The following is a 25,163-nucleotide window of genomic DNA, read 5'->3' on the forward strand; positions in this document are numbered from 1 at the left end:
GTCTTATAAACGAATAAAAACGGTATTTATATTTCAGCATATAACATAAGTTTGTTATTTCCAAACATTATATGTATTACATATTAACAACGTTAGATAACATCTCTCATTATAATTCTTAGAAGATAACATAAAACAGGTAATAGTATTCGAGTGATAAGCAGATTTCAAGGTATCTTCTATTTTATTTTTCATCTTCAGCGTATCATTTCGTGTTTAATAGTAAACAACACAGAAACATAAAAATACATTTACACTAACATGAATGTTATTATGGTTATTTATAAAACACAACACTTAGCAGACTTTTGAAAAAATTACATTCTAAAGAAATGAACTTTACTTATTTAGTAATACTACTGTGATGAACAATAAGTCTGATATAAAATAACAACATCTCCAAATCATCTAGATAAACTACAATAATTATGAATGTTTCTTATGATCAAGTTCAAACCCACGTGTTAATGCCTCGGTTGTAATTCGTTTTCGTTAAATTTATGTGAGTTTTGAAGGCACTCATTTGATAATCACGTCCTCAGTTTATATTTTATTATTTTCACACAAGGCTTGATGCAAGTAAGGACAAATTGCAGTAAAAGTAATTACTTCTGATAAAAAAAAGTTAAATGTTCACGTTAAAGTTAAACACGTGATATAAATTCAATAACAAACCTGAAAGCCAATTTAGCCAGTGTTAAATCAGATATAACTGTCAAACTTCTGGTTAGTGTTATGAAACATTTTGTAAACTACTGAAGTGTAAAGTCATACATACTTATCAATTATAATGTTTTATAGATCCATCAAATGTAAATTCTTTGTTTGTTCATTATATCCACTAACTTACAACGATAAAAACGATTTTGATACCTCTATTGTCATAACACAGATAGCCCCTTGTGTGGCTTTGTGCTTCACTACAGACAAACAATTGTTCTTTGAAAATGTCGCGTAAAACTACACAAGGGCTATCTGAACATACCCATTCTCAGCTTTGAACTATTCAACTAGAAGATAGGCAGTCATCAACAATATCCACCGCCATCTCTTGGGACACTCTTGTCTGACTGAATAGTGGGCTTTGACAGTTTACGTTAAAGTATCCCGGGCCCAGAAGAGTGAAGCGTGTTTTTATGACAACGGTTGTCGAATCATGAACCCTCGGGATTCACAGGCTGGAGTTATGCTAATAACTAGTATAAAAATACCAGTATTGAATAAAATATATATTTAGCAACAGCCTACAGCAAATATAATTGTCATACTTTGAAACGTTCTTTATGCTAGAAAAATGTTTCGGGTAACAGTTGAGAGTGTAGTGTTAAAAACTGTAATAAGTTTAAAGTAGATTTTCACTAAATTCTTTGAAACGTTCTTTATGCTAGAAAAATGTTTCGGGTAACAGTTGAGAGTGTAGTGTTAAAAACTGTAATAAGTTTAAAGTAGATTTTCACTAAATTTTCAAAATGTGTTGTCGAACGTTCGTGATTTATTCAAAATATATTCATTGTACAAGTAGTCTTCATTTGTGGGTAGGCGTATGCAGCTTAAAACGTTTAATTTACAATTCATTAGTTTACAGGTAAGAAAGAATTGAGAAAGAGATTACGAAACTTTAATATACAGATAGACATTTTCTTTCAGAGATCCTTCGCATTTCATTGGATAATGAAATGCCGTGGATAAATTGTAGATCATTTAAGAAGTATTAAGAAAACTTAACATTTATCGTTAAACATTTAATGCTTTTCAGGTTAAATTATTCTCGTCCGTAAACATTTTGACGTTTTTTGTGTGGATTTTTCCTTTTAACATGACTGCTTAAGTTGCTTATTTTTATAACTAAATTTAATAAAGTTCTAAAGTACAATATAACTTTTCTGCTTAATTGTTTTGTATATTGTTTGACTGTTTTCGAATTTCTTGCAAAGCTACTCGAGAACTATCTGCATCAGCTTTCCTCGATTTAGAGAAAATAAACTAGGAGAAAACAGCTAGTCAACACCACCCACCGCCAACTCTTAAGCTATTTTTTTTAACTAAAAGTGGCATTCATCTTCACATTATAACGCTTCCGAGACTGAAAGGCTGGGCAGGTTCGCTGACAAAATTTGAACTCGCGAACCACAGATTCCAAGTTGAGTGCATTAACCACCAAAACATTGATATTGATGCTAAACCAATCTTTTTTTTGTTTAACTAGTATGTTCCACCCTGTACTATTGTTGATTGTGTTTTTTGTATATAGGTGGCTCTGTGATAAGAAGGGTGTTTTATATCAGCATTTAGAATATTCTAGAACCTTTAATGGAAAAATCAATTAAATTAATTTACAGATCTGTTAAAATTTACTTTCATACCGCTGTTTAGGAAGGCGTATAAAATAAACGTGTTATTATTAATATTACTGTTGAGGTAATCTTGATATACGGCGTTTTCTAACCTTTGGCGCTATTATTATAGGTACCAATTATAGTATATTATATAGAGAAATATACCGTTCTTTTCAACTTTAGACTGAGTCCTGATATCTAACAGTATACAAACTGAAATTGTTATATAAATTACAGTTAGCTAACTGTCGTGGAATCTAGGAACAAGTCGTTATGCTTTAAAACACCTTCATGCAATATGTTTACCTACGAAGTAGCAAAGAAAGCAAAGTTTTTCAAATCGAATTACACTTCAATATAACGACGCCTACAGGGAAACGTTCGAATACGACAAATTATAACAAAGTAATTAAGGCATTAATTTGATAAGCATTAAACAAATAATAAATAATATACTTCCAATAAACAACTGTTTTAAAATGGAGAAATGATAAATTAAGCGTTATGTTTTGAACAGTTACCTGTCTATTTAAATTTTATCTGAAGATTAAGTCATATTTTTATTCAAGTCTGTTCTTTCTTTTCCTGAGTGACACTACTTCACATTTCTCGTCCTTTTCAAAACACTAGGGATTAATTTGGATCTTCAAACTGCCAAGTAAATTTGTTTTCTCTCATTTATTCCGCCAATCCGGATCCAAAGGAGTTGCCATGAATCTAAAGATTCCCAGTGCAGTAGCATTAGGTCTTACTTTGACATACTTCGACGGGCGTGAACTCGAAGAGTTACAACTATTAAATATATAAAAATATACTCTCTCGTAAAGTAAAAGAATCTTTCTGTGCTTAAAGGCAATATTATTAACGTATTGTTAGCACGCGAAGGGCTCGGTTTCTAAGACAATTAGCATCGGTTGAGAGCACGGTCAAAATAAATCAAGTTCCTCATTTGACAAACAAAAGAAAATAACACTTCGAAAAGTAAAAAAAAAAAGATAATTTGCGTTAATTTAACTTTTGAAAAATAAAGATTTTGAAAAGTTTGGAGCGGTACCTTGATTATTAATAAACATACTTAAAGATTCATACTCTACTATTTATATTCTAGGTGGTGCATTCTTCGAATTTTCCAATTATTGTCGATGCTACTACAGAAAACAAAATGTTATTTTATAACTAGCTGGAGTACCAATCCCCTGGACGGAAGTTATGTAAATTCAGTATTAATGAAAGATTATCTCAGAATGAAAAGTTGCTTCCCTGATATGTAATTGTAGAAAACGCCCATAAAATCTGCAAAACACAAGATGCATTACTAAACATTTTTTATGTATCTCCCCAGGACCCAATAAACCTCCAAATCAAATTTGGTGAAAATCCATCCACACTCTGGTAAGTAGTAATATTGAGATACAAAATACAGTACTGTTATATTTATATAGATTACATGGAGTGTAAAAGTCGTTTTTTTGTTCTAATCATATTATCGAAATACGAAAGTAAGAACTGTAATAACCACATTGTAAGTTTAGTTATTTGTAATCAGAGACTCTAGTCATCCTAACTGATCATGAATTACGATTCGTGAGACCATTCCAAATTAAACAATTCAGCTTCCTTTATGATGTGTAGAGTGAAATTACCATGGTAAAATCGCTGATGATAAGTGTTAGTTTCAGTTTTTAATGTTCTTATAAACTTCCACATGTTCAGAAAGTTGAGCTCTGGCTTATTTAAGTAATATTATAATAATAATTTTAGTAATTGTTGCCACGCCATAGTCTTACACCACATCTCTCAAAGTATTGCCTATCCAGTAACACAGCTCAAAGTATAATATTCAAATTCTGGGTTTAATCTATGTGATAGGCAGAGAGGAGACTGCCCATTGTACAGCTCTGTACTAAAGCAAATATAACTTTCATTATTTTTGTTTCCTACTGATGAAAGTTTCGTATTTGTTTAAATAATAGTACTATTTTTAGATACATCTTTAGGAAAATAACATACAATATTGTGTAAAAGTGTTAAGACAAGAGACTGTTTGGTGATTTTTCTCCCCTTCACGGAACTAATTATTCCATGTTATTACAGAATGTAAATGTCAACACTATGTTAATATTCCTCAAGCTTTGTCAAGTATACCCTTGATAGTAAGATCAAAATATCTAAATTTGAAAATATGAAAGGCAGAACACCTGAACTCAACAATACTGATGTTAAGCATCCTCATTTATTTAGTCTTCAGGACTGAAGGAGGATTACCATTGATTGTAAATGTGAGATAAACGACCATGTGCCAAATGACAGAAAAGTGTTCAGATCTTCAGTATCAAGAAGACTTAACAAGAATGAAATATTTGGTTGTGTAGCAGCTAAAAAACTTTTACTTCGATCTCCAAATATTGTCAAGAGACGTAAATTTGCTGATAAGTACAAAAATTGGACTTCGTTTATTGGAACAGTGTGTTTTGGAAGGATGTGTTCAAGTTTGAAATATTCGGTTTAAAACATAGGTTACAACCGGCGGAAGAAACGTGAAAGATACTTACCTCAATGCAAGCACACACCATGAAGTATGGAGAAGGCAGTGTGATGGTTTTGGGTGTTCTTCTGCCGAACATTATTACATATTTACAAAATATATCTAATCATGGACTAGCACAAGTACCATCAGATACTGATCCGTCATGGTATACCCAGTGGTTTACACATTATTGGTAAAGATTCTACTACCAAGAAAATAATAATATCAAACACTCATCCAACCTACGCAGAAATTACTTAGCTAAGAAAGAAGCTACTGGAATCATTCAAATGATGCAATGACCCTCACAAAGCCCCTATCTCAATCCAATTGAGTAGATCTGAGATTTGACAGATTAAACATTTAACAAATCAAAAGTTAACAACCAAAGAAACTTTATAGAAGTGTATTAGAGACATTTGGAGTAAATCCCAATGGTCACTTTGATTAAATATGTTGTAACAACAACCGAAAGACTGTTTGAAGTAAGTAAAGCAAACGAGAGACACACAAACTATTAACTGTTTGCTGAACCCAACCACTTCCACTGAGTTTATGTTGTACTAAGTTTGAAGATTAATAAAAGTTTGATGTTTCACCTGTGTATTACTTTCCACTGTTCTTTGAAAGTAGCCTTAAATCGGTTTTTTGCACAGTACTGCAATTGGGAGAGAAAGAAAGGAAAGAAAACTTGGTTTTTCAATCAAACAATCTGTCACGACGTTGTTTAAGCATGTATAATGTTAGCATATCGAGGATGTCGGGTTCTAGACTTTCAACTGTGGATGCGTTATAAGAGTGACAAGTAACCAGGCTTTTTAGTCAAGAGCAGGCGTTTTAAGTTGTCTTTCTTCTGGACCACAGCTCAAAATTAGGGATTATTATGTTTGGTCCATAAGAGTCTCTGATTTTACCGTTTAGGTCACTGGCTGTATAAGGTGTCATTGAGGTAAACAAATAAGTTATTACAAGTGAATTAATTATTAAAGCAAATTGACTTGTTTTATACACAGAAACTTTACTCAGTGATCACATTTCAAATTTATATATGTGACATAATTTAAAGATATCTATATTAAAAATGATATTATATTAAAAATGATATTATTTACAAAATTTACTCTCTTGTTTAAAAGGAGCTGTTTTCTTATATAATTTTACTTTTTCGTATAAAACGTAGACCAATTTGCTTCATTGTTGCTAAGACCAAAGCGATACAATAAGCTGTATTTATTCTTCCCGCTACGGTTATCGAAATTTGATTTAAAGCCTTATAAATGTTTAGACTTACTGCTGAGTCACCTGAATCACGGTGGAAATTAAATATTCTCACTTCATTGATCGGGGTAAAAGTCGGGTTTAGATACCACTGGTGGTTCACAAGAGAGATAGCCTGTTGTGTATATTTGTGCTTAATTACAAACAAGCAGACTTATTTCATCAACTGTATCACTACTGATTATTTGTTTTGTTTTCATTTCTAAAACGCTAAACATACAAATAACTTCGGTCTACAACGATTACAAATAATTATAATAAATTAGCGTATTTCTTAAACTGAGTAGAAATAAGTTAGTCTTTCATTGTTGTTGTTCCCGTATTGGTCAATGGTAAGTTTCTGGTCTTAGAACGTTAAAACTCGAGGCTTGATTTCACGCAGTGGACAAACCATCGATAGCTAATTGGGTAACTTTGCGTGAAATCAACAACAATAATAGTTATTATTTTGTCTAAATAATACATTTTAGTAGTTTTATTGTGCGGATGTTTGTTCAATACTGTGGGTTGTTTTCTTACAGTGATTGTGACAAAGCGAGAAAAAACTTGTGTTTTTGAGCGAATCTTGTGTCAGAGTATAGCTCTTAATGGATAAAATAAACAAGTTAGGCTTATATATTTAAAAATTAACGATCTGAGTGAATTTTACTTTTACTGTAACGTCGTTGAAAAAAAAGACGCTCATTGTCCAATGCTTTCGTTTATGTTAGATTCCTCGTGGCATTTCTATGTCAGCACTTCGCTGGTTAGTCAGCTCTTGTAGTTTATGACTAACAGTAAAAACAACAACAAAAAGTAGTTCGTAAAACGTCTGGAAGATTGGATCTTGTTGTTGTTGCCTCGGTGAATTTAATGTTGTTATCTTGTCTCCGGAGATAGTCGCACTTGCAGTAAAAATAACTTATAAACAGAGTACCTTGTTACAACAAGATAAATATCAATTTTTAATATTGTAAACATTTACTTACTGTTTGATTAGATAACATTTGCTAACCTAACACTACATCCTGTTATTTGGTTAGAACAATCATAGTTTAACACGTAACTTAGTCTTTCTCTCCATTTATGATTCGCTTTTTTCTCCTTTCATTTTTTTCTTTGTAAGCTGACGAAAAAATAAAATCACCGACAATTGCCTAACGTTCTGGTTTTGTTTATAAAAGAAACTGTCTTAGAACATTCATTTAATTACTTTTACATTACTCGTCAAATTGTTTTGTCGTACACTATTTGGGTCGATAAATGTTTGTAATTTGATTTAAAACTTTCAATCATTTCAGTTTTAACTGTATTTTGAACTTGACAAATAACTTTTTTCTGTTTGTTTCTTATTAACCGAAAGCTACACAAACAGCTGTGAGGGCGTTATAATGTTTCGGTTAATCCCACTATTAGTTGGTAAAAGATTAGCCCAAGAGTTGGCGGTGGGTGGTGATGATTAGCTGCCTTTTTCTGGTTTTACACAGCTAAATTAGGGACGGCAAGTGCAGAGAGTTCTCGTGTAATTCAAAAAACAAACAAACGAACCAATAAAAATGAATTAATTGTCTGTGAGGGATAATTAAGAAGCTGTTTGAATTTTTGGCGTTTAGAGTTAGAGTTCAGAACATTTTTGATGGAGAATAACTGTTTACTAATTATTTTAATTGTTTCCTGAAATGAGATGTTAGTGAATAAAGAGTGAATAACAAATAACTAATTGGTCTGCATTAAAAGATTTAGATATCTCTTGAGCATAGGAAAAAGAATCTTTAACAGTAAATTCTTTCTTAATTAGTGAGCTTAATGCTGATACAACATAGTTAACAAGCTTGTAGGCGTTGGAACTAAGAGTAGATAGAAGTTTTCTGAGGAATAAACTATTTTTGTGTATTTTTGGTAAGGCATACATAAAACCATGGCGAGAGCTTGTTGGATAAAGTTATGAAAAAACAGAACCTACCAAAAAAGTCACACGTTGTCTCAAAATATTAACTAATTCTTATGATTCTTTTATTTGGCAAACTTATAAGCATCTTTAACGAACATTTTGGAAATGCACATATTCCATCTTCAGCATATCTATGAAAATAATTAATTCAAAAATAATAGAAACATATTATCCACAAATTAAGTTACGTTTAGTATTTACGACGACATTTGGAGTTAAAATACGTTTCAAATCAAAGACACACTACCTATTTCTATGCGCTCGTGAGTCGTATATAACTACACATGTGATAACTGTAAATATGTCTGTATTGGTAAAACGACACATCACCTACAAATACATACACACGAGCAAATGAGAATTTCATTAATTAATTAATTCACCCGAGTCTTGTATCTGATTGCACAGTAAGAGTAAAAACCACTCCGTCTCGGCATGGCTAGATGGTTAAGACATTTATTTGATTCATAATCCGAGGGTCACGAGTTCAGATCCCCGTCACGCTAAACATGCTCGCTCTTTAAGCCGTGAGGGCGTTATAACGTGACGGTTTATCCTACTATTCGTTGGTGAAAGAGTAGCCGAAGAGTTGGTGGTGATGACTAGCTGCCTTCCATCTAGTCTCACACTCTCAAATTAGGGACGGCTAGCGCAGATATCCCTGGAGTAGCTTTGCGCGAAATTCAAAACAAAACAAACTCCACACTTCTAGAAAACTTTCTAGACTTCGGAACCACAGATTATAAACTACCTCTTCATTTTCATTGATCACCCGACTCTAAATAATAACACCAACTCCTCTTTGTTGACATGGAAGTAATTAATTCTGGATGCTTAATGTTTTTACTTAATATTTAAATTGACTGGTGTGACAGGAGATTTAGGAGATTCTAAAAGATCAAGAAAGTTGGTGAAACAGGAAAATAGAGCATTAAGATTTGATGTAGAAGAAAATGTTGACTGAAAAAATATTAACGATAAGGATTTCTTTAGATATATTTACCGTTAACAAAATGTTATAATGGGGCTAAGACCCTTGAAGAATAGTAAAGAAGGCTAGTATCTGATAATAATGAAATGGCTGGGTTACTAAATTTTTCAGCTTTTACTAACAAAGATTGAAACAGAATTTCACATCTTGAATATTTAATAGGTAGAAACAAAATCGAACAAAGTTGCTGCATTAATTCTGAGTTGGTTAAGAAGTTGAAAAAACAACAAGTCTGCTGATGAAGATAGTATTTCCTCAAGAGCTTTCAAGGAGGTTAAAATTGGATATATGAGCCACTTACTATTATTTTTGTCAGTCTTTGAAAATAGGCAGGTACAAGAGGATTGGAATTTATCTCATGTAGTTCCTCTTTTCAAGAGTGGTGATAAAAATTGTTCGAGTAATCAAAACCCATCAGTTTTAATATGTTTTTTACAAAAGTTTTAATAAGTTATTTATTTGTTATTTTGAATTTCGCGCAAAGCTTCTCAAGGGCTATCTGCGTTAGCCGTCCATAATTTAGTAGTGTAAGACTAGAGGGAAGGCAGCTTGTCATCACCTCCCACCGCCAACTCTTGGGCTACTCTTTTACGAACGAATAGTGGGATTGACCGTCACATTATAACGCCCCCACGGCTGAAAGGGCGAATATGTTTGGTGCGATCGGGATTTGAACCTGCAACCTTCGGATTACATAGGCCTTAACTCACCTGGCCACGCCGGGCCACTTTTAATAAGTCTGTTAAAAGATGCTTTGGAAAGTCATTTAATATACTTTAGAATTTTATTTTATTACGTAAATGACGTAGATGAAGGAATAACCAATAAATCACTTGAGTTTAGGGATTATATTAAAATCTTGGATGTTGCTGGTTGTGAAGAGGATTCTGTTATTTTACAAAAGGATTTAGATCATTTAGTGAGTTTGGTGAATATATGGAAGATGTGTTTTAATTGTATTGAATGCACGATAATGCATGTGGGTTATCATAATTTAGTTACAAGTATAATTTCGATGGGAATTACCTTAACAGCTTTATGAAGAAAAGGAATCTTGATCTTGATGTAATAGTCGATCAGTCTCTAAGGCCATCCAAGTAGTGTGCTGTAAGGTCAATAGGATTGTAGAGTGTATCTACAGAAATATTCAATACAAGTCTAAAGAGGTTATAATTTCATTATATCTGACACTAGTTAGGCTACGTTTGGAATGTTACGTTCAGTCTTAGGCTCCTTACCTTAAGAAATACATTGAATGTTGGAATGGGTTCAGAGAAGGATTACTAGAATGATATGTGGGATGGAGGGGTTGTCAAAGGAGGAGAGGCTAAAGTCTCTCAGATTGTTTTCTCTTTTAAATAAAAAGAAGAGTTAAGGGGGATCTCATTGAGGAGTTTAAGATTGTAAAGGGAATTGATAACGTTGATGTATCATTTTTTCATATTTAGTAGCACTAAAGGACACAAATATAAATTTTAGCATGGTAGAAGTCACCATCAGCTAAGACTGTTTTATTTTTCTAAGAGGGTGGTTGACCTTTGAAATGGGTCGCTTTCGAATGTTGGAGCGGCAGTAAATTAAAAACAACAACAACAATCTTTATAAGTATATAAATGTTAATGTCTATCTTTAATTTATATATATGTATGCTATTTATTTCAATTTAGTTTAAACGATGGAACAACCTAAATGGACTAATAGATCCCATGTTGTCCCAAAACGTTATGCTATTATTTTAAAGATACAGTGTTTAAACGTATATTTAAGCAAATTTCTAAAATAGTTTCTATTAATAATGTTATTTATTAAACACGTGCGTGCTGCACATTTTATCTTACATTCAATTATATTGATATCGTTTGAACTTGTTCTTTCTAAATTTCGGATTTCATAGGAAAATTCGCTCGATACTAAAGTTGTTTTTTGAATTATAAACTCATACGTTAACGATGATAATGACATTTAAAGACATTCCGAAACGTCCATATTACAGATGTTTTTGGTACTATAATTTTTTCCAAAATATTTATTATAAAACATTTTAATATCTTAGAAGTACACACAATAGACATGGGAAAAATTCCGCGAAGGCATATTAAGTTACAGAAAACTTTTCGTGACGAAAATGTGATGAAATTTATCTAAAGAACAACTACGTAATTTTACAATTATAAAAAAATTAAACATATATACGTAGAATGGCTGGTTTGGATTGAAAAAAAAAATTTATGCAGAGGAGCGAACAACCTTCTTCGGTCATCGTCAGGTTCACAAAGAAAGAAAGAGGTAACTGACCGATAGCTGACCACATGTTTGAAGGGGGTTGTGTAACTCAGTGTAGCAATGTAGAGAGCGTGCTTAGATGTTTGGTTAAATAATCTCATGAAGAACATTGTCTTCCAGTACACTTGAATTTAGGCAACTTTTTTATTACTTAAACATCAACGAAAACTAGTTTGCACTTTAGGTTTACTACTGCAATCATTTCTGTTTTTTGGTGATCTTCAAGTTAGAAATAACGTTTTAACATTTTATTGAAAATTTAAAAGAGCGTGTCTAATATTATGTTTAATCAGGTAGTGTTTGAGCATTTTTTGTACCATTTTTGGCACTTGAAAAGTCAGAAAAGTCAAACAAAGCATAACCAATAAGTTAAAGCTATTGTTATACATATATATATAAATACTGGGCAAAATGTTAGGATGAAACCAAAATTAAATTCAGACAACTGTAAAAGACCAATGGAAGGTTATCCACAGGTGAGACATCAAACGTTTATTAATCTTCATATTCAGTACATTACAAACTCAGTGGTAATGCTTGAGTTCAGCAAATAATTAATATTTTGTGTGCCCATCTTGTTGTACTAACTGCAGACACTCTTTCAAGCATTGGTGCAACATATTTAATAAAAACGCTCTTTAGGATTTTACTTCTAATGTCTCTAATACACTCTAATAAAGTCTCTTTGAAAGTAACTTTTGATTTGTCAAGTTTTTGATTTATCAAATCCCAGATTTGCTTAACTGGGTTGAGATTTGGACTTTGTGAGGACCATTGCATCACTTAAATGACTTCAGCAGCTTCTGTCTTAGTAATTTCTACACAAGTTGGATGAGTGTTTCCAGTCATTATCTTTCTGGTAGTAGAATTCTTTACCAATAAAACACAAACTATTGAGTATACTATGATGGTACTTCTGCTAGTTTATCATTCCATCATACTATTGAGTATACTATGATGGTACTTCTTATATTCCATCTATTACCTGCTAGTTTATCTCCATTATTGCATACTATATCTTCTGCTAGTTTATCTTCATCTATTTTGCAAATAGGAAAACACCCCAAACCATCACACTGCCTCCTCATGCTTCATGGTGGGTGCTATATATATTGAGGTAAATATCTTTCACCCCTTTTTCCGCCGGACGTACAACCTACGTTTTGAACCAAATATTTCAAACTTGGATCATCCTTCCATAATACTCTCTTTCAATCAACAATAGTCCAGTTTTTGTACTTTTTAGTAAATGTAAGTATCTTGAGAATAGTTTGTGATCGAAATAAAGTTTTTTGTAGCTGATACTCTTGTTGAGTCTTCATGATAATGTAGATTTGGACACTTTTCTGTCATTTGGTGCACAGTCATTTATCTCACGCTTGAGATCAGAAGCAATCTTTCTTCTGTGTAAACGAAGATTCTTAACGTTAGTTGCCCCTTAGGAAGAAAAGTCTACCTTTCAAAAGCACTCGGGTTAGAGGGTTTTTATCAATTTCTATCAAGACTTCTTGAGCCTACGTGTCTTTCTAACATAATGAACTTCCTTTTTTATTTTAAAACTTACCTGTCTCAGTCTCACGATCTAGGGTGTACCTAACAGTGTCTACAGCAGTTCATCGCAAAATCCAATCAGTATCACGTAAAACTGGCCTGGCATGGCCGAGCGCGTAAGGCGTGCGACTCGTAATCCGAGGGTCGCGAGTTCGCGCCCGCGTCGCGCTAAACATGCTCGCCCTCCCAGCCGTGGGGTGTATAATGTGACGGTCAATCCCACTATTCGTTGGTAAAAGAGTAGCCCAAGAGTTGGCGGTGGGTGGTGATGACTAGTTGCCTTCCCTCTAGTCTTACACTGCTAAATTAGGAACGGCTAGCACAGATAGCCCTCGAGTAGCTTTGTGCGAAATTCCAAAACAAACAAACACGTAAAACTATTATGCGACATCTCTCGGTTCTTCCGACAATTCTCTATGCTTTTTGGCACGAAAACAAAACTGAATATGTAGTTTTAAATACTGTTTTTTTTTATCAAAGTTTGTTTGTAGAGTGTTATTAAACTGATTTCTTCTAGAATATACCGGTACCATACTCTAGCTTCATTCTATATTGTTGAGACACTGCATGGGATACCATGACTGTTATTTCAGACCCTGAATTTGATCAGTATGTTTATTCAAGCAGAACTCTTATGACATACCCTTGGTACAAGTATATGGGAATCTTAATGAATGATAAGTTTTCCCGCTCTGGTTCATCCAATTGTCAACAGGGATCAGTGAAGCATTACCATGGTGCTGAATTTACATTCTTTAATGGCGTGGAAGAATAAGACCCATAAAACTGAAAAAATGAGAACACATTAACTTGTCCTAACGCTTTTGCACAGTGCTGTATAAATGCAATATTAATAGGAATTGTTAGCTTAAAAAGGGGAATGTAGATTGTTAAAAAATACAGAAACAAGATACACTATTGTGCAAATTAATTGAAACAAGACGGAAAATTACGATTTTTTTTTCAATTTTTTGCGTTTTATTTCTGAGAATCCAAAAATTACTCACAAATTAATACATTATATGACCGCCTTTATTTCTCAGAAGATCATTAATCTGCTTTGGCATCAAGTTCACGAGTTGACTGCAATCTTTACTAATTTTTGGATCGCGGTACCACACCTCAATTATGGCTTCAATTAGCTTATATTTCATAGTACAGTCTTTTCCCCGAAGTCTTTCTTTAGAAATCGCCCAAAGGTTTTCAATAAGATTTAAGTCCGAAGAGTTTTCAGGCCAGTCCAGCACCTTTATTCGCGTTGTAGTCATAAAAGTTTTCACAAGGTTCGATGTGAAGCACAGAGCCAGATCTTGCTGAAAAATGCCAGATTCATCTTTAAATCTCTTTTTAAATTCTGGAACGACTCTTTTCTGCAAATCTTTGATGTACTGTGGCCCTCGCACCATACCTTCTACGATATCTAAGCCTCCGACGCCACAATAGCTGAAAAAGCCCCAAAACATTCTTCTTCAAGGGATGTCTTACGAACTGATTGATGTGAGATTTTTGAAGTTTCTCACCTAGAGATCTGCGAACATGCAGACTTCTTTGACCCTGTACGAAGAAATGAGTCTCGTCACTGAATAACACCTTCCTCCATTGTTCTTGCGCTCAGTTCTTGTATTTGAGACCCCATTGATACCGTTTTTTTTCATTGAGTTAGTAAGAAGTTGTTTTTTGACTGGTCTCCTAGCCCTACTAACGCTATTTCGAATTACGCAATATTACTCAAAATTTCGTCATATATCCCAAAAATAGATCAACCGTATTGTAAAACACAGCTAATGACGCCGTCTGTGTGAAAAAAATGACTATTAAAGGAAATAATCGGTTTCAGCGAGCCTACACCGGCCGCCATTCTGAAAATATTGTAAAATGACCATTTGTTTCAATTAATTTGCACAAGGGTGTCACTTGCTCAGAATGAAAATGCTGTCGCAAAAAACACACCAAAAAGTTTGTTTGTGTTTCTTCCAGCAAAGCTACAGAGGGGAATCGAACCGCTGATTACAGCGTTGAAAATCCGAAGACATACCGCTGTACTAGCGGGGGTCACCAAAAACACTTAGCGTTTGAGACACAAAATAAATAAAACATTTGTGAGTTTTAAAAACCTAAAAGTAGGGGCAATTATTTTATGTTTTAAACCCTTAGTCTGTAAGCACAATTCATTTGCTTAAGAATAAAAACTGAGTGGCCAAATGTTCCTCACTGCGCCTCCACTTAACGATATCTTTCCCTTCCCCATCTTGATACAGAAAATACATAATTCTATAACGATTTATTTAATTGTGGTTTAAGAATACAACACAAACACATACTTACGCTAAAGATAATCTGTTTTCAATATTTAACTTTACAGAGAAGTTAATTAAAATTATTAAATGAGAGATTGATCGCCATACTAATTTGAAATAGAATGCTTCAAGTTAGTTCAGAAAATCTGCAAAATATGTAATAGTTTTTTTTTTTAATTTTCAGAAAATTTAGCAGTAATGAACGTTTTTGGGTAAGTTTAAAGTTTGTACTCGCTATGTAAAATCATTTTAGGTCTGAAATTAATATTTAAAGATAACGGTAATTAGGGATGAAAGTAAAAAAATAAGACGTTTAACGTGTAATGTTTAAAACGTTATAAAACATTACGGTTCACCATATGCTCAGAGATCAGGAGTATATATGCAAAAACGGCTCGTTTGGGTTGAGAAAATATTTTACATAGAAGAGCGAACAACGTTTCGACCTTCTTCGGTCATCGTCAGGTTCACAAAGAAAAAAAGAGGTAGCTGACCGGAAGCTGACCACATGTTTGGAAGGGGTTGTGTAACTGAGTGTTGGAATGTAGAGGGCGGTGTTAGATGTTTGAATATATAATTTTATTTATTTTATTATATTAATATAGGTATAAAGGCGTTCCTTTATATTGGTTTATTTTGGATTAAGTTGTTGTATAAGTAAGGCTGCTTTAATTTTGCGTTTGTTTATGTTTGTTTCTTTATTTAGTATTTGAGTGTTTTCTATGGTTATGTTGTGTTTATTTGACTTGCAGTGTTCGAAAACGTGTGAAGGTGACTTTTTTATGTTCTTTGAATCTGGTTTCCATTTTTCTACTTGTTTCTCCAATATAGAAATCGTGGCAGTTATCACATTGTATTTTATAAATAATGTTGGTGTGGTGTTTGTCAGTGTAGTTTTTTACATAGTATAGACCTCAGTTTTGTGCCTGGTTTTGGAATAAATTTGGTATTAACTGGAATGTCATATTTTGTTACTAGTTTTTGCCAAATGTTGGTTATTTGTCTGCTGATGTCAGGAATGTATGGTATGCAGCAGTATATGGTTTCGTGATTTTTTGATTCGTGAGATATATTTACTTTAGTTGGTTCGTTTTGCTTTCTGTCTAGGTGTTTATAATGTTTTCTACGGTTTGTGGAGGAAACTTATTGATGTTCATGAAGTATTGTTTTATTTTGTCTAATTCGTCGTTAATTTTATCTGGCGAGCATAGTTTTATGTCTGTGTTTATTTGGTTTCTTAGTATATTGAGTTTTTGTTTTGTTTCATGTGCTGAGTCCCAAGGAATGTATAGTCCAGTATGGGTGATTTTTCGGTGGATTTCTGTTTTAAATTGTGTGTCGGTCCTTGTAATTTTGAGGTTAAGAAATGATATTTGATTGCTTTTTCCTGTTCACATGTGAAGTTAATGTTGGGATGTATAGAGTTAATGTGATTAAATAAATTAAGTATGTGTTCTGTAGATCTGAATCCTGCAACCGTGTCATCTACATATCTGTACCAGTATAGTGGTGGATGTAATGCTGTGTTAATTGCTTGTGTTTCAACTTGTGTCATAAAAATATTGGCTAGAACTGGTGATACTGGGTTGCCCATGCTTAGGTCATGGGCTGGAGGTCAGGAGTGTTCATATATATTTTAAAATATGGCTTTTAAGTGTATTATACATAAGGTTATGCTCAGTACCGCAAGGTCACAAGTACCGTGGTCTGTCAATACGTATTATAAAATACGAATCTTAGTACACCATACACTAATTTATGCTCAGACACTCAAAGTCAAGGGCGACCGAAATAAAAGTTTTGTGCAACTCGTGTGGTCCTCAACTCAAAATGATTGTGATTTATGTACTTTTAGAATATTTCTAGGTAAAGTATGCGGATGTGTGGTGTTATCATCTCTCTGCTAAAGCCTTCATCACGATAGTGAAATTAGTCTATCTCTACACTTCAGCCTCATATTTCCATAAAAGCTTAAAATCCAATAACTGTTAGTGACATATGTATATGTATATATGTGTGTGTATGTTTTCTTATAGCAAAGTCACCTTGGGCTATCTGCTATACAACAAATATATATATATGTATGTAAATGTGAATTTAAAAATATTTATTTATTCTCTTAATAAAATAAGAAATAAAGATTTTAAAAATATTTTATATTGTTTTATTTTTATTAAAAACTTTCTTCAGCAAAATATGAGTGTTTCCTTGTTTATATATATAATATTTATCTATACTTAAAGGTTGTTGTTATCTTTAGAATAATAAAGCATATTTATTCAAATATAGCAGAAGAAGCTGGAACGTCGCTAATAATGACGTCATCTCTTATGTTATTGGGAAGCCGTAATATCATAACTTCGGAATCCAGATTTAAAAAAAAAAACATTTTTTATAGAAATCTGCACACAGATATACAGACTTAATTGGTCACTATTTTTCATTATTACTTCTTGTTAATCTGTTAGTAACCATCAATAGCTACATTAGAAACACTGGTTATTTTTTTATTTTGAAAGGCATAAAGTGGATCCTTTTAGTTTCACTAATTTGAAATTACTTTGTTCTGTGTGTCATCCCTCACGAGACTTTTATTTGGCAACTGGAAGTACTTTTATAACACTGGTTGGTTAGCAATATAAAGACGTAAATACACGAAAATGTAACTTACAATTTGCTTCAGAAATTCTCTGCAAAAAACAACAAAAACTGTACAATATATCGAATAGAACAATGAGTTACTACACAATCGAAAACAATCTTTGACTCATCTGAATTCATAATAACCTGTTACGTGTCATATTCTAATCTTATACATGACTTTTTTGTATAGCCCACTTGTACTTGCATGGGAGAATTCAAGTATTTCTGTACGTTTCTGTAGTGTTTTCGATTCTGGGCTTTTCAGGCTGTGATAGCTATACTGTGATGTAGATGAGATGTTTTCATATGTCCTGCATCAGCAAGTCTTGGGTGGAAGAGTTTACTGAATGATGCAAGCCAACAGTCAGATTGTCTTGAGATGTAACCTCATTTTTTGTCATGTAAGCATTTTTTTCTTCACGAATATAGAAGCTGTTTCCTTTTAGGAAAATACGAGTATGGCTTGTCACATCGTGTTTTATTGAACTTCAGGTGTGATGAGTTGATACATTAAATACAATAAATACCACACTTTGATTCGCCCTTTCACATTACGATTTTTATTTCAATTTTAATTCTCTAACCTATTCTTTAGAACATAAAAACGTATATAAATAAACATAGTTTTGAACTGAAAACCGAGTGTTGTTTGTGTATTTATAAAAAAAATACAGCAGTGGTTCACACAAGCCTGTAATGTGGAAACATATGTTGTGAAATAGCGCAATGTTTATGTTAATTTACAACACAATTCTTTTAACAATGCATTACTGAAGGTTTGTAACTTCTTGTAAAATGTGTGAGTGAAGCGATCAGACTATAATTTAATGTATTAACCCTCAAAATGTTCATAAAAAAGATACAGATTTACTGGTGATAAATCTTGAAGTTATCAATATTTCCCTTCGAGTCCGTTTCAATTCTACAAATACGAGCGAATATCGAATTTGTGAATCTGAAGGTGGGACTTGAATGTTTTTTGAGCTCATCCAGCTTATCCTACGTGTATACAAACATTCTGCCATTCGATAAACTAAAACCTTTCATAGTGCTAATAATGCATTGATGCTGATTGAAAGCCCTGGTTTAGTGCTTATTGAAAATCTTCTATCCGTAGTGGCTCTACGGTAAGGCTTAAAAGATTTTGTGTGCTAAAGGGTGATGTTGCATTAATATCATACATTACATAGTTGTACTCTATTTGTGTATATAATATAATATCAACGCTAAAAGTATTTTATATTAATAGCAAAAGAAGGTATACATATTATAGTGTCCCCTGCTGGTACAGCGGTAAGTTTACGGATTTACAATGCTAAAATCAGGGGGTTCGATTCCCCTCGGTGGACTCAGCAGATAACCCAATGTGGCTTTGCTCTAAGAATAACACACTCATACTATAGTGAAAAGGTTCAGTACCGGTAATAAAATCGAATAAGGAACTTTTATTTTATTTAATTTTACTAATTTCCGTATGACATTAGTTTACTTGTACTTATTTGTTCGGCTGTAGTTAAATACAATTCTATATAACAAGCTACCTGTGCTGTGCCTACTCGTCTCGAAACCTGATTTCTATTGTTATAAGTGTGTAGTCTTACCACTGGGAGGGCTCATTACTTCAGAAACACATATAATTAAAACATACATCAGTATTTTAGCCAGCGATTTTACAATCATTTTCAATGATACAAATATTAGAGGTAGTATTATGATTTCAATATAATTCATCGTGATTATGTAGTTTCTGTTACACTTTTAATACACAGTTTTTATTTTACTTTCTTATGGTAGAAAATAAATCTCTGTAAATGTCAAAATGTTCATTTTGTTAGGAAAAATACTGATTTATACTATCCGTCACTAGGCACCGAATTTACAGCATGATAACCTAAGGAAGCGGAAATGACGTCGAAACTAAGTATCATTTGGAAATATTTTACTTCTGGCTCGGCCTGGCATGACCAGGTGGATTAAGGCGTTCGACTCGTAATCTGAGGGTTGCACCAAACATGCTCGCCCTTTCAGCCATGAGGGCGTTATAATGTTTCGGTCTATCTCACTATTCGTTGGTAAAAGAGTAGCCCAAGAGTTAGCGATGGCTGGTGTTGACTAGCTGCCTTTCCTCTAGTTTTACACAGCTAAATTAGGGATGGCTAGCGCAGAGAGCCCTCGTGTAGCTTTGCGCGAAATTAAAAACAAACAAACAAACTTTTCCTTCTTTTCTCGTAAAATTGACGTCTTATATAACTTGTGAAGTTTAACAGACGATTTACCTTGAATACACTTTTTAAAGTATTATCTGTGATCATATCAAATATATTTAGAAACGAATATCGTTCTATCGGGAAAATAAATTCCGGTGATTTTATTTGATAAAAATAACAAGGCAGTTAATTACACACCAATTAATTTATATTAATGATATAATTAAAACACATTAAAAAACTGTCACACTATAAGCCCTAATTAGTCAATAAGTAAAAGTTGGTTTTAGATTATTTCTAAGTATTCTATATACGAGGGCTGGTCAAAAAATACGCGGACTGTTTGAATTGCGCGGCTCCAGTTGGTTCCAGGGAATCCGCTTGGTGTCGCTAGGTTCGCACAGATCAGCTGATTACGACGCCATTTCCCGATTGCAGATATCTTCATTTGTGTATTAGCTACGCGGTTTTAAGTGAAGTGCGATTTTTTCGTTTGTCGGATTTCAGAATGAATGACCCGAAGGAGCAACGACTTGCTGTGAATTTTGTGTTAAACGTGGAAAATCTGCGACTGAAACTTTTGCTATGCTTAACACGGCTTACGGTGATGTTGCTATGTAGCGTACGGCATGTTTCAAGTGGCATGAACGTTTAAAGGATGATCGACAGTCCATTGAAGATGATGAGCGTCCTGGACGTTCTTTCACGTCAACTGACGACCCACACGTCGACAAAATCAACACCCTGGTGCGGGCAAATCAACGTCTGACTGTCAGGGAGCTTGCTAAAGAGTGTGGGATATCAGTTGGATCTTGTTACGAGATTTTGATTGAAAAATTGAAGATGCACCGCGTTGCTGCGAAATTCAACCCTCAGAACTCGTGAGTTTTTGGCCAAACACTCGATCACTGTTCTTCCCCCCCTACTCACCTGATCTAGCTCCTTGCGATTTTTCTTGTTCCCCAAACTCAAAAGACCCTTGAAAGGAAGAAGATTTGAGACGATTCCCGAGATTAAGGCAAATGCGACGAAGGAGCTGGAGGACATTACAAAAGAAGCGTACCAGGACTGTTTCAACAAGTGGAAACACCGTTGGGATAAGTGTGTGCGTTGGGGAGGAGAGTACTTTGAAGGGGTCCCAGACCTGTAACTTCTAAATAAAGTACATTTTGTTTTATGACGTCAGTCCGTGTATTTTTTTAACAGACCTCGTATCTATCTCTTCGAATAATTTCTCATTTAGACATTACTAATTTACTTCATTTTCAGGGCCACTAGTGAGCACTTTATGATTATTAATCATTTAAATTATAACTGTCTACTGAAATTTTTACTTTTCAAAAGTTGATTACAAAAATTCTAAAATTAACACTCATCGTCAGTGAAATCCGCCCCTGGATTGCCTAGTGTCAGTTCTCTTTATATTCATGTGTGTTTGTGTTTATGCATGTGGCTTAAAACGTTGTTGGTTGAGCTCTCGAACTTCTCTTAATAACCTTCGCAATTGTACCAGCTTTTAAGTTATGAGCGAACTTTCTTACTGGCTATTTCTACGTCCCCCCATGGATAAACGGTAAATTTTCGGACTTCCAACGCTAAAATCCAGGGTTCGACTACTCTTGGTAGATATTAGTGTGAAAACAAACAATAAAGCTGAATAACATATGTTAAAGCGATTGTAGTTTTCTACTTTGCGCCCTTCTTTATCGAAATAACATGACAAACAAGTGAAACAAACAAACACTAGACACTACATTCTTTATATTATGATAAATAACTTATTTCTCTATAAAGCACTTTAAGCTGTGACAAACAATTGAACTCACTAGAAAACACCTTCATTATGTTGTCACAAAAATTATAATTATCTAGAAAACACACTGATTAAGCTATGACAAACAAAAACACACTGATTAAGCTATGACAAACAAAAACACACTGATTAAGCTATGACAAACAAAAACACACTGATTAAGCTATGACAAACAACTATAATTACCAGAACAAAACTTTTTGCGCTATTATAGACTACTGAATTCTCTAAAAATATCTTTTTTACTTTATAAGAGACAGATAAATTCACTAGAAAACACCTTTTTAAGGTCTTTAAATGCAGTTGAATTCACTGTCAAACACCTTCTATATTCTGTTGATGATAGAAACTGTTGGATATACAGGATTATTAGGTTTAAGATTTGTTATTTAGTTCATTTTGTGATTTAATATTTAGTTTACTTTTCATAGCAAGATAGTTAAACGTAATATAGGAGGTAGCTCTGGTTGCGTAACTTGGTAAAAGCCATACGTTGTGTATAAAGATCAATTTATGTATTATTTATTGTTGATGCCAATCAATTTACTTGAGTCTTCGGTATTTTTCTCGTTACCTTAAGCTGGTATTGTTACATTATTGCGCACGTTCGCGTAGTTTATAGAAAGTCCGAGGCCTTAGTGAACAATATATATATATAGAGATGATAAGCCAACGCAAGTAAGGATAATTAACAGATCTAGACTGAATGATTTGGCAGTTTAGCTGTTACGAGCGATTTATAAATAATTTAGTTGTTTAGTTAGAAAACATTAAGTTTTCAGTCAGAAAATGTTAAGCTAGTTAAAGTAAAGTCAGATTGCGATATTGTTAGTTTTTCCTTAACGAGCGACATTTTGAAGTGAGTTCCATTGTTTAACAGACATATAGAGAATAAATAGTTTTGTCAAGTAGTATTTTAAAGTAAATTAACCAGTCTGTTTGGACTTTGACGAAAAGCAAACAATTATTTAAAGTTCAGGATACTACTGTGTTTGACCACGGGATAACGTAAGTGAATTATTCGCTTATAATATTGTGATAAGAGTAGGGAAAAATAATTCGTCTTGGCAACTGGATTCTAAAGTACTTGAACCAGCCTATGTGGATACTTGACAATAAATGATAATTACTTGGAATTTTAGACAAAACTTTGATTTATTAAATGTAAAAAAAATCTTCTGTAAATATGTTTGACTTGATTTGAGTATATGTTATTTAAAAAACAAGTGGATCGTGCACTGTTCGTTTATTTTCTAAATCAAACATCAACAAGGCACATACATCTATAGCAGAAGAATTCCAGTCCACTCGTGTTGAAAATCCTGACAGAAACTAGCAAATACGTAAAATTTACTAAAATAATTAATATTATTTAATATATTTTTTATAGAATACCCAGTGTTTCAATCTGTTGTGGGTCGAAGTGCTCATCTCTTGTGTAATGTCAGTGTTACTTCTGAAGATGACTCCATATCCTTGGTACTGTGGTACAAGCTAGGAATTAGTGCTCCAATTTTTAGTGTAGACTCCAGACATGGTCCACTGGAGAGATCCAAACATTTTACGAGTGTCTTTCTAGGGAAGAGAGGCTATTTTGACCCCGGCACTCATAGCCAACCTTCAGTTCTAACTATCGACCCCGTAGAGAAAAACGATGAAGGAAAATATCGTTGCAGGATTGACTTTAGATATGGTCGAACCTTCAATAGAATTGTAATGCTCAAGGTTATTGGTGAGTGAAAAACCAATTCTCACAGTGCATTCCATTTGATTAAACTAGATTATGTACACAGTTTCAAACGAGTAAAAAGGGATAATAAGCAAATTCAAATTGTTTATGCTACTAAATATAAAATATCAGGGACGCAGGTATTCAGTTACTACTAAAATGATAATAAGAAAAATATAACTGTGGTTTAAATATTCATTCATAAGATATTTTGTTTATACGTGAAATAGACTAATCTTCTGCTGATAGAAATCTCACAAAATATTCATTTTAGTTTTTCTTCATGAACATTACGCTTATATAATATCGCGTAATTATAAATATTAATCTATTAAAATAGATAAAGGTATTTTAAAAACATGACATCTTTGAGCCTTAATATAATTTAAGGTTTTAAAGTATGAGATCAATTGTTTTCAGTTCCACCTCAGGATGTTACTATAGTCGATGAAACTAATCAACCTGTGTATGGAGAAATTGGACCATATAACGAAGGTTCCAAACTAGCTCTGGGTTGTTTAGCTAGTGGAGGTGAGTTGCTCGTTATGAGGGTGAATAATAATAATAAATCTGCATAATGTGTAATTGAAATAATAATACGTTAAGTAATTTCAGTAGTTTAGATCATAGGTTTCAGTAATCTTATACATGCTTTAGTGCATTCATTCTTGCTTTGCATCGAAATCGTCTACGTCAACTTTCTTCAGTATTCTAAGTAATTTATTCATATTTAAAGTTTCTGTGGGAAACCAATCCCATGTCTGAATAAGTGATAAATCTTTGAGTTCATTTCATTCTATTCTGACAAAAGTGATACAGCTAACAGAATGTAAGTTTTTATATGGCTTTATTTCAATGAGAAAAACTGACAATAATGATATATAAAAGAGGTTATAATTTCTAAACGAGATGAGAAGTTCTGTAAAAACGTTTTTGATGATACTGCTCTGTTTAATTCAGTTCATTTTATTTATAAAGCCATCTTACGATGTAGATGATCCATTATGTGTGTGTGTCAGCATCCGTCACCCAGAGATGACTGGGTTGATTAATGTAATTTTTACTGTGAAAACTTAAAATTGTGTGATGGTGTACAGAGCTATCTTGTTTTAAGATTTTTACCGGCGAAAAGGGATAACAGGCCATCGAAATAAGGTACAATTTTTACTTTTTTTAAATAGACTTTTGGTTTGCATTACCCAAAGTTGGCTGGATCTATTACGTTATTTTTTTGTATGGTAACTGGAAACTGTTTAGCAATGTACAATGGCAATTTTATATTAGGATCTTTTTATCCGAAAAGAGGCATTATAAAGCCCCTGAAATAGGAGTAGAATTTCCCTTTTTTATAGTCTTTTGGCTTGCGTCATCCACAGTTGGCTGTTCGATTAGTGTAATTTTTTCTTTGGTAACTGAAAACCATTCGAGAAAATGAATAAGAAAGCACTATATGAAATGTGACATTTCTACTTTCTCGTTGACTTTTAGCATTGAATTCAAAGATACACGTACGTAATTAATTAAATGAATTAATTATTATCATCTGTCTACCCACAAAATAAGATTTATAATCAGACC

The 25,163-nt window shown here is 33.3% G+C and overlaps 1 protein-coding gene across 1 annotated transcript in view; it reads left to right on the forward strand.

Annotated features, from left to right (window-relative positions):
* Window positions 1-25,163, forward strand: part of LOC143249416 (cell adhesion molecule CEACAM5-like) — a 117,097-nt gene that overhangs the window by 36,964 nt on the left and 54,970 nt on the right. The window contains exons 3-4 of the mRNA XM_076499235.1: window positions 23,247-23,588; window positions 24,006-24,116. Coding sequence (XP_076355350.1) covers window positions 23,247-23,588; window positions 24,006-24,116 — 453 coding nt within the window. The remainder of the gene's footprint in view (window positions 1-23,246; window positions 23,589-24,005; window positions 24,117-25,163) is intronic.

Source organism: Tachypleus tridentatus, chromosome 4 (assembly GCF_004210375.1).
Source record: "Tachypleus tridentatus isolate NWPU-2018 chromosome 4, ASM421037v1, whole genome shotgun sequence".
NCBI classification, from domain to species: domain Eukaryota; kingdom Metazoa; phylum Arthropoda; class Merostomata; order Xiphosura; family Limulidae; genus Tachypleus; species Tachypleus tridentatus.